Source organism: Pantherophis guttatus, chromosome 1, assembly GCF_059756535.1.
Source record: "Pantherophis guttatus breed Tessera chromosome 1, ASM5975653v1, whole genome shotgun sequence".
NCBI classification, from domain to species: Eukaryota; Metazoa; Chordata; class Lepidosauria; order Squamata; family Colubridae; genus Pantherophis; species Pantherophis guttatus.
The window spans coordinates 334,585,153-334,596,403 of record NC_142063.1 but is presented as its reverse complement, the minus strand read 5'-3'; the positions used below and the strand labels follow the sequence as shown (position 1 = coordinate 334,596,403).

Here is an 11,251-nt window from a genome sequence, read left to right as displayed (position 1 = left end):
TATGGCTCCGATCACCGAGCCTGTGTTATCAGCAGGAGAGGACTCCGAGAGTGAAGGAGAGGAGTTGGCAAGGCCTCCCTCTCCAGGACCCTCCTCTCTGGCAATGCCTCCGGTGTCCTCCGAAGGCCAAGAGATAGGCCCAGGGCCAAGCACTTCCACGCAGTCGCAGGTGGACAGTAATGATGATGATGATGAGTCTTGGCTGGACCCTTGATAGCGTCGCAGAGATAAGCGCGCGCAGCAGAGGAAGAGGCGTGCCAGGGATTAGGCTGAGTCACTGGACCACGCCCCACAGGGTATAAAAGGGGGTGTGGTGGCCATTCAAGCTCTGTGACGAGCAAAAACTGATATTGAACAAACCTCTCTGCATTGCTGGACTTTTGAATATTCTTTTATCTGTTGTGTGTTGGCTTTGAAAAACACTCCCTTCGTAACTAAAAGACTTTTGGCAGCCAGCCACTGGGTTGCTGCCAATTCTGCTCTTAGAGAAACCTTTGTCGGCTGGTTTATTTCACTATTGACTGTCTGTGGGGGTGCGTGTGTGAGACGGGAACAGAACAGTTGCCCACTCCTGCTTAAACTTGGCAACTTTTAAGATACATGGACTTCAGCTTCCAGAATTCCACATCCAGCATGCATTCAAAAGAAAACCTCCTATAGGACCCTCATTTTTACTAAGCTTATTTGAGTAGCTTGCCTAAAATTATCTGTAATTGAGCTTTTTCAGCTGCTGCCCCTCTTCTCTAGCATGCAATCCCTGAAACATTGAGAGCTTGACCTCTTTATTAGCTTTATAAAGCACCTGCAATACCTCTTTTTATTTGAACTTTTAAATGTTAATGATGACATTTTAAACTTTTTAAAAACTTTTTGTTTTAATTGGTCTTAAGTGGAGGGTTTTGTGTGTTGGTTTTCAAACTGTTATCCCTGTAATCTATTCAATGGCTTTGATAGCTGGTGCTACTGGTTGTTGTTGTTAATTGTGAAATTATATCCGACCCATCATGACCCCATGGACAACGTTCCTCCAGGCCTTCCTGTCCTCTACCATCCTCTGGAGTCCATTTAAACTCACACCTACTGTTTCAGTGACTCCATCCAGCCACCTCATTCTCTGCCGTCCCTTTCTTCTTTTGCCCTCAATCTTTCCCAGCATTAGGATCTTCTCCAGTGAGTCCTTCCTTCTCATTAGGTGGCCAAAGTATTTGAGTTTCATTTTCAGGATCTGGCCATCTAAAGAGCCATGCTACTGGTACATCAAATCAAATAATATACAGGTACTCCATGATTTACAGTTGAGGTAACTGAGCCTGAAATAATGGCTGTAAATTGTGTCGGTCATTAAGTGGGTCACCACATGATCACATCTAATTTTACAACCTATTTTGTGACAGTCAATAATGAATGGGGCAGTCATTAAGCAAACCCATTCTAATAGCAGTGACTGTGAGAGAGATCTTGGAGTCTTAGTGGACAACCAGCTAAATATGAGCCAGCAGTGTGCAGCGGCAGCCAAAAAAGCCAATGGAATCCTAAATTGCATTAAGAGAGGGATACAATCAAGATCAAGTGAGATACTAATACCACTCTATAAAGCCTTAGTAAGACCACACCTAGAGTACTGCATCCAGTTTTGGTCACCACACTATAAAAAAGATGTTGAGACTGTAGAAAAAGTGCAGAGGAGAGCAACCTGGATGATTAGGGGACTGGAGGCTAAAACATATGAAGAACGGTTACAGGAACTGGGCATGGCTAGTCTAGTGAAGAGAAGGACCAGGGGAGGCATGATAGCAGTGTTCCAATATTTGAGGGGCTGCCACAGAGACGAAGGGGTCAATCTATTTTCCAAAGCACTCGAAGGCCAGACAAGAAATAGTGGATGGAAACTGACCAAGGAGAGATTTGCTAGAAATGAGGAGGAACTTTCTGACAGTGAGAACAATCAACTAATGGAACAGAAGTTGCCTTCAGAAGTTGTGGGAGATTCATCACTTGAGACTTTCAAGAAAAGATTGGACTGTCATTTGTCAGAAATTGTGTAGGGTCTCTTGCTTGAGCGGGCGTGGGGGGGGGGTGTTGGACGAGATGACCTATAAGGTCCCTTCCAACTCTGTTAATCTGTTAATCTGTTTTCTACCCATTTCCCCCCCCCCCCCAGAAAACACAAGTAAATGGTAGTTTCTTGCCCAAAGCATTGTAAATTGTGGTCATGTGCAAACAACCATAAATGCAGGCTAGTTGCCAAGTGACCAAAATGTGTTCATGTGACCCTGTGGTAGGTTGTGTGTGTGTGTGTCTGTGAGTGTGGCCATCAGAACTTTGAAATCAGGTTGTAAGTTGTTTTGGAGTGACTGGAAGTAAGTCAAGATAAAATGTTGAATTGTGCCAAAATGTTATCTTGCCTAATGCTCTGTTTTCCTGTGCAACCAATAATGTGTATCAGAAATGTTTAGCCGTTAGCAGAATGTCTCCGTTGATGCTCTGTTTCCAATGGTATTTAACACAGTAAGTCATCTGAATATGGACATTCCTTTTATGCCATCAAAGCTAATAGCTGTTGATAGACCTTGAACATATCCTATGGCGATCGGTTCTGGAAATGAAAGAATTTAATTAAACAAATTGAACAACAGCTGCATTCACAACCATTTAACCTGATTACTGAATTAACCCAGTTTTCTGGGTTTGTAGAATTCATTGCACAGAAATCAACCAAGCAGGATGCACATCGAACTAGGCCATTAAGAAACTAACAAAGATCAACACAAACCATTCTTAGCATATTATCCAGATGCAAACTCTTAAGTGTTTAAATGACCTGGCTAAATATGTCATGGGAGAACCCTCTTCTCTTACCCAGAATTTTTAGATCTTGGATTATTTAATTGGATGTCCCAAGAGAAAGAAAACTTTCTGTTTTAAAGAAGCTTTTTTCCTTTTTCTTCCACCAACTGTGCTGAATTTAAATTAGCCAATGGTTAAGGAAGCCAATCAACACATGCCAAAATCGTGACAAGGGATTTCGCTCCAAGTAGAAAACAGTGTGAGTTTTTGTTTGTTTGTTTCTAAGCCACATTTTCACAGGATTTTTCTTTAAATTAAGATTGCATATTTCACATTCCACATACACCAAAGCAAAAATATTCCCTTTGCTTATAGGGAACTTGGGAGAAATACAGTTCCTCGTGAAAACATCCTCATTATCTATCATCGACTAATAATTGGAAACAGTGTACTTTCTTTTTAAGAGTGACAAAGGGCAAGAAATTTGATCCCTAGAAAGCACAAATTGCAATTCTGTTGGCTATAAAAATACTGCTTGAGATACATATATATAAATCAGCAAAAATCTGGTCTAGGGCTTGTCCTAGCGAAGGCAGAGCCTGTCTCATTTATCGATTTGTTTAAATCGGTTGTTTGCATAAATTTTCAAGCATAACTTTCCTTAAATATTCAATAATATTACATACATTTTCTCCTAAAGTACCAGCTTTTTAATGGAAATTCCCTTAATTTTTTTAAATTTTTAAATTTTTTTGTAAACATACTCTTCCGTGACACTCTTTGTGATGAAATTTTCCCCTTTCCTCTCTTATTTTTTAAAATCTACACTCCTCCACCATATTGACTGATTATGTACCATCAAGTCAATTTTGATTCCAAGCGTCCACACAAATAGAATTTTTTTCCATAACCATCTATCTTTTTTTTTTTTTTTAGCCTGTTATTTAGGCTCTTGGTTTCTTACATAACTCCGCTGTGATGTATGCAATTTCAGAAACAATCCTTTATGGCTGTATATTTTTCACAAACAAATTGGTTTAATGTGTGTGTGTGGGAAATTTTCATGGGAGTAATACAGATGTTAGGGTCCATTCACTGCAATGGCAGAGTCCACGTTCTTCTGTTGCTGCAAATCTCTTCTTTTAAAACTCCCTGGTGGGTTGCATTGACATCCCTATCAATTCATGACATTTCAGGATAATTCTTGCTCCTCTTTTGAACTAGTAGCATGAAGTCGATAACAACATGGTGTGTGCTTGGTATGAAGAGCACATTCTTCAAAAAGTCTATAAAATGTCCTTCTAGAACTCCAGAGCACTTGAAACTTCCAAATGAGGCTGTGATAGACATCTCATGCTACCTTCATGGAAGATGACTGGGTTTGTTTGTTTTTTTAAAATCTTTTGACATGGTATTCCATATTAATATATTAGGTCATTTCTAAGATTGTGTGCATTCAAATAAAAGAATATCAAAAGTTTCATCTCTGAACCTCAAATATAATTTGCTGGTCCTGTATCTGGAGTGGGGATTTGGGTTATTTTTGGAAAAGTTTGTAAGCTTTCATTACTTGTCCTTAAGCCAAGATGTTCCTTGAGCCTTCAGGATAATGACAACTGTCGATCTGGAATGTTTTCATTCAGTCAGTCAAAGTTTGGCAGAGTAGATAAGCAAAGTTCAAATAAATAAAATGTAAAAAAAAAAAAAAAACCCAACAACAACAACAACGCAAACACCTTCCCTTGTGAGTCTTCCCTGATAGTGTGAATGAGAGTGGAAGGTTTGATAAAAATGTCTCCCCTGGTGAGAACTCAAGTCTGAAGAATTCTTGAAGGTTGGATAAGAGGTTCTCTACTTGATAAAATGTTTAATTGTCCACCTTTGACCTGTGCAGCTGCGAAGAATAAGATCCATACCTGACGTGCCTTTATTTTCAACTTCCAAGCAGCGTCCTGTCCCTTTGTTTAGGATTGCACCATGCTGGATTATGTTTAAGAGAGAGAGAGATAAATAAATCAGTGTTAACATCTATCATCTTTTAATAGGTCAGATTACAATTCCCATGCCAGCTGGGAATTTTTGAAGTTGTAATTCAGGACATGCAAGGAAGAAGAATCCCCCTTTTTTTGATATTGTCCTATAACTTCAGGCTAAAAAAATTACCAGCTTTGACTTGCTGTAACTGGATCAACCATTAGATGGCAGTAAAGGGATATAACATTCTAATCCTTTGCTGCCACTAGTGGCAATTTTAAGTTTTGCAGCGAGATTTGCTAGCCCTAAGCTAGGGGTGTCAAACTGGCAGCACCACCTGTTGGTGCAGGGGTGAAATCCAGCAGGTTCTGACAGGTTCAGGAGAACCAGTAGGGGAGATTTTGAGCAGTTCAGAGAACTGGTAGCAGAAATTTTGAGTAGTTTGGAGAACCAGCAAATACCACCTCTGGCTGATTGGATCGCCCGATCCGGTAGCGATAGCGGCGGGTAGTTCGGAGAACCAGTAGCAAAAATCCCTCCCCCCCCATGCCCAGCTGAGCCACGCGATCGTCAGAGCCTTTTTTTAACTTTTAAAAGCATTTTTTCTACAACCTCTTCGGCTGAAGAGGTTGTAGAAAAAATGCTTTTAAAAGGCTCTGACAATCACAGCTGAGCCGCGCGATCATCAGAGGCTTTTTTTTTTTTACTTTTAAAAGCAATGCCACAGCTGATCACCCCCCCCCCCCCGCTCTACTTACTGCATGCCTCCTTTTGGTGTGCACGGCGTATGCGCAGCCAGCAAACCAGTAGTAAACTGGTTCAGATTTCACCCCTGCCCTGCATATGGTGTTATCTCATACTGCAGCCAAATTATTTAGGCAGGACAGCTATACTGTATATCTGAGAGAAATGAGCACGCCTGCTTTGCTTTCAAATGTTTTCAGCTTTCAATCCTTGGCATGTTCGGTTAATGTTGGGAAATCTCTCCAATGCAAGCAAGGCTGATTTTGGTAGGAAATGAGGAAGCTTCCAGAATTCTAGTGTGTGTGTGTGTGTGTGTGTGTGTGTGTGTGTGTGTGTGTGTGTGTGTGTGTTGCCCACACTTATTTTGGACCAAGGCAACAAAGGAGAATTCTCAGATTCCACATACTAATTGAAGATAGCCAGACTCCAAACTAGTTCACATAATCTCATAGAATGTACTTCATAATGATACCCGAGAATAGCTGGACCAGTGGTTTGATTTAGCGGAGGGCTGCTTCGTATATTATAAAACAGCTATGGAAACATCACCGCATTAAAATTAAAATTAATACAGCCGAACTAGGCTGGAAATCAACTGAAATTCTCTGTTTAGTTTTACGTAGGTCTAATTTCAGCGGCTTACAAGCATAGGGTAGGCAAAGATAACTGAATAATTATTTGATGCATATTCTTGACAAATATATCTTTTCTTTCATATACACTGAGAGCATATGCACCAAGACAAATTCCTTGTGTGTCCAATCACACTTGGCCAATAAAGAATTCTATTCTATTCTGTTCTGTTCTGTTCTGTTCTGTTCTATTCCATTCCATTCAGGGGTGGGTTCTACTTACCTTTACTACTGGTTCGCAGTGGGGCTGCGTGTGTGTGTGAGCGAAGCGAGCACGTATATGTGCTCTTCTGCGCAAGCGCAGAATTTTCTGCACATGCGCAGAAGTGTTTTGATGACGTCGGGGTCGAAGGGTGGAGCCTTTACTACCGGTTCTATAGAACCGGTGTGAACCAGGAGCAACCCACCACTGATTCCATTCCATTCCATTCCATTCATTGTTAGTTTTGGCTCCTATCACAAAGGGTGTGGCTGTTTGTTTTTGTTTTTAAATGCCATCTGTTTTAGCCGCCCTTTTATCAAAACCAGGTAACAAATTGTGTATTCAAAACTGGCCCTTCCTCTACTGAATGTTGGTGGTATGTACATGGAGGGAATGGGAGATGGCTATCAGCTCACGGCTAGAAATGATGCGACGTTTTTAAAAAGATGTATAATTTTAATGAGATGGCCAAGTAGTTTTCCAGTTCTTTCTTCTCCTTTAAATTAAAACAAGCCCAAAAAACAAAAAAACAAAAACACCTTTGCAGTCAGTGATCAAACCCAGTTTGGGGATGATAAAGGGCCAATTTGGCAACATTACTACTCCTGGCTCCATTGTCTCAAAGGTGCTTTTAACAGATTAACAGAGTTGGAAGGGACCTTGCAGGTCATCTAGTCCAACCCCCCATCCAAACAGGAGACCCTACACCATTTCTGACAAATGGCAGTCCAGTCTCTTCTCGAAAGCCTCCAGTGATGAAACTCCCACAACTTCTGAAGGCAACTTCTGTTCCATTGGTTGATTGTTCTCACCATCAGAAAATTTCTCCTTATTTCTAGGTTGAATCTCTTCTTGATCAGTTTCTATCCATTATTGCTTGTCTGGTCCCCTCCTCTCTGTGGCATCCCCTCAAGTATTGGAAGACTGCTGTCATGTCTTCCCTGATGCTTCTCTTCATTAGACTAGCCATGCCCAGTTCCTGTAACTGTTCTTCATATGTTTTACCCTCCAGTCCCCTAATCATCCTGGTTGCTCTTCTCTGCACTCTTTCTAGAGCCTCAACATTTTTTTAATAGTGTGGGTGACCAAAACTGGATGCAGTATTCTAGGTGTGGACTTACTAAGGCTTTCTAGAGTGGTATACTAAGGCTTTTTTCAAAAGACAACTGGACTATATTTTTGTTTTTGAGGAAGTAGACATTTCACTTCTCATCCAAGAAGCTTAATCAGTTCTGACGGGATGACAGGGTGGATGGAAGGATTACTTCTGACATCCCAACTCCCCCCCCCTCATCCAGTCAGAACTGACGAAGCTTTCTGGATGAGAAGCAAAAGCTCTTTTTCTTCCTCAAAGGAAAAAAAAGCACATAGCTCAGTTGCCTTCTGAAAAAAAGCCCTTTTGGAATAACCATGTGTTGGATGACTGAGAATCTCCATAGACACCTAGCCCCATTCTAAAACTATTTTAGAAACAGCTGGCTGGAAGAAAAGAAATGAAGATTAGAAAATTTAGGGCAGTGATGGCTAACCTTTTTGCCATCGCGTGCCAAAACCTGGTTATTAGGACCTGGTTATTTACGGGACTGCCTGCTACCACCAATAGCCTCCCACCGACCAGTACGCTCCCATAGAGAGGGACTCCTCCGGGTGCCGTCGGCCAAACAATGTCGACTGGCAGCCCCCAGGAGGAGAGCCTTCTCTGTGGGGGCACCTACGTTCTGGAACGAGCTCCCCCCCGGAGATACGGAGGATCCCGGATCTGCGTACCTTCCGTCGCGCGCTCAAGACTTTCCTATTTCATCAAGCCGGCCTGACCTAAGTCTTTCCCCTTTAAAATGGAAATTTTAAATCTGGTTTTAAATTATTGGGGTTTTAAATTTGTTCAGCCAAATTATTTAATTCGTTTTAATCTATTTTAAATTTTGTATTTATATGTTTTATTCTATGGCTGTTCACCGCCCTGAGTCCTTCGGGAGTAGGGCGGTATACAAATTCAATAAAATAAAATAAATAATCAATAAAATAAAAGCGGGGGTCACGCAGAGGGGTCGCACGCGCATGTGCCCACACCCATAATTCTATGCGCCCCACCCCCTGTGTATGTTTGCGTGACTTCCCAGCATTTCTCCCCATTTTTGGCACGTGATGGCCCGGTAGGCTGTTTTTTGCCCTTCCCAGGCTCCAGAGGCTTTCTAGGAGCCTGGGGAGGGCAAAAATGGCCTTCCCCCACACCCCCGGAGGCCCTCTGGAAGCCGGAAACAGCCCATTTTCCGACTTCCGGTGGGACCGGAAGGCCCCAAAATCAGTTGGCCGATGCACACATGTGTGCTGGAGCTGGACTCACGTGCCCACTGATATGGCTCCATGTGCCACCTGTGGCACACATGCCATAGGTTCGCCATCTTGGGCTTAGGGTATGGATCTTCTGAGAATAAGCATCTTTTTTTTTTTTTTTACAATCTTTTTTTACAATCTTTGCAGAAAAGCTGTAAAGGTCATCAAACCTCTCCTTGTGCTTTTATTAGAAGAGGATGACTTACAGAAGGGAAGATCTGGCTAAGGTATCCAGGAGCCTGGATAGCTCAGCAGACTAAAAGCATTGTGATTAACACCAGCTGCCTGCAATTACTGCAAGTTCAAATCTCACCAGGCTCAAGGTTGACTCAGCCTTCCATCCTTTCTAAGGTAGGTAAATTGAGGACCCAGTTTGTGGGGGCAATAAGCTGACTTTGTATAAAATATATAAAAGTATGAAGGCTATTGCTTAACGCATTGTAAGCCGCCCTGAGTCTCCGGAGAAGGGCGGCATATAAATCTAATTTAAAAAAAAAAAAAAAGGTTTAACCTTATAGTTATTCAAATGCTCCACCAGCAGGGGTGATTTTGAACAGGGACTGCTGCTTTAAAACAAAAAAGGCTTACCACTGTAGGAAGTTAGCACCCACCCCTCTTCTAGGAAAATGAGATATTTTAGAAAATACTAAAGGGGCAGAATATTTCCCCTAAAAGGGAGGCAGAAACTCACTCCTCCCCCACCTTTGTCAATGGGCCATTAAGGCCTGGGCCAGTCTCTTCTACATAACAAAGATCTACCTCCTTCAGACAGAGCCATAGTAGGAATTGCCCAAAGCCCCTTCATTACATCATCACCCAGCAAGAGTCAACCAAGCTTGGGACAACCTACAAAGTTATCCCTGGCCCCATGGGAGTTTGACAACCAATCAGAATACAAGCTCAAATTCAAAGCTGAACAGAGGGTATAAATCTCTCTCTCTCTCTCTGCCGCCCATGTGCTTTTTGCCCAGGATGTCAAACCATGTGGTCATGTCCACCATTAAAAACCATCTTTCCAATCAGCCACCGTGTTTCCAGTGTCTTTCTTCCCCACGTGGAACTGAACCCAGAAGGATATTTCTTCCAACACCACAAACAACTCATATGAAAATAATTGCAAAAAAAAAAAAAAGCATGAACCTGTATAAAATTCCAACGCTTATGGAGGCTGCTCTTGACTTTCTCACAGTCAAGCAGCTGAGGGAGTTTACTCTTCACATTATCCACCAAGCAGCGGGTATCTGGGAGCAATATTGTGGTCCCAAGAGCTCCTAAATGCAGAAATCCTTCTTTGGTGTAGCGAGCAAGCTAGGGAAGGAAGAGAGAGAGAGAAAAAGAGCCAGGTTTAGTGAGATGAATGTTATCTACTGCAGAACCAAATACAGTCTGGTAGTGAAAGATAATATGGATTATTATGATCTTAAATGATGTTTTGCTCTGATGAAACTCCAACTCAAGGACTGCGCAAAGCTCTGGGCAAAGGTTCAGAGAAACCATGGAGAAGGTCCAGAGAAAGACGTTAAGGATAATCAGGGGATTCAGCCTTATAAAGAGTGATGGGTATGTTTCAGGGGTGGGTTCTAAATTTTTTTACTACCGGTTCTGTGGGCGTGGATTATTTTGTGGGTGTGGCTTGGAGGTCATGTGACTAGGTGGGTGTGGCTAGCTGGTCAGAGTCATTTCTGGAAGTTCCTCGCACTTACGACCAGTCCTCACACTTGCGACCTGACTCATTTGTTTGCTTTTAACACTGATCAGCTGTAGGACGGCCCTTTGAAGCCCCGCGGCAAGAGTTTAAACAGTTTTTTCCCCTCTAGTCATCAGCTGGGACTCAGGAGGCAGCAATAGATTGGGGGTGGGACCAAATAAAAGGTAAGAATAACGTGGGGGGGTGGGGGGTGGGAGGGCGGGGGGGAGAACCGGTTCGGTGATGTCATATCGTCACCGCTACCAGCTCAGCCGAACCGGACCGAACCGGGAGGAACTCACCACTGGTATGTTTAGACTTCAGTGTGTGGTGATTGACTCACATTCTTTCAGTCCATGCCTACAGTATGATACGCTCCTGTATCATCAACCATAGTGGTGCAGCGGTTAGAATGCAGTACTGCAGGCTATTTCTGCTGACTGCCTGCAGTTTGGGAGTTTGATTCTCACCAGGCTCAAGGTTGACTCAGCCTTCCATCCTTCCGAGGACAGTAAAATGAGGACCCAGATTATTGGGGGGGGGCAATAAGGTGACTCTGTAAACCATTTAAAGAGGGCTGTAAAGCACTGTGAAGTAGTATATAAGTCTAAGTGCTATTGCTATTCGTCAAATAACCAAAGGCTTTTCCCAGAGCCTAAATCTATTACAGAAGGCAAACATCACTGTTAGAGAAGACTTCCTAATGGTAAGAAGAGACTTTTCTGCTTTGGCTCTCCCACTTTGGAACATTGTGTCCCTCAAGCTGATATAACCCCACGCTCTATTGACTTTCTGAAAGGGCCTCAAAATCTGGCCCTGCCATTTGGCCTGGGAGCCCTGATGGGAGCGTATACTACTGTAGGTAGTCAATGGACTGAAAGAAGATTCCAC

At 42.6% G+C, this 11,251-nt stretch overlaps 1 protein-coding gene across 4 annotated transcripts in view; it reads right to left on the bottom strand.

Moving 5' to 3' along the window:
• Window positions 1-2,594: 2,594 nt before the first annotated feature.
• Window positions 2,595-11,251, bottom strand: part of GALNT17 (polypeptide N-acetylgalactosaminyltransferase 17) — a 361,062-nt gene continuing 352,405 nt past the window's right edge. For all 4 annotated transcript variants that reach the window (XM_034420811.3, XM_060693186.2, XM_087889549.1 and 1 more), the window contains 2 exons: window positions 9,814-9,981; window positions 2,595-4,767 (listed from right to left, as the gene is read on the bottom strand). In XM_034420811.3, the coding sequence (XP_034276702.1) occupies window positions 4,639-4,767; window positions 9,814-9,981 (297 nt within the window). In that variant the 3' untranslated portion in view covers window positions 2,595-4,638. The remainder of the gene's footprint in view (window positions 4,768-9,813; window positions 9,982-11,251) is intronic.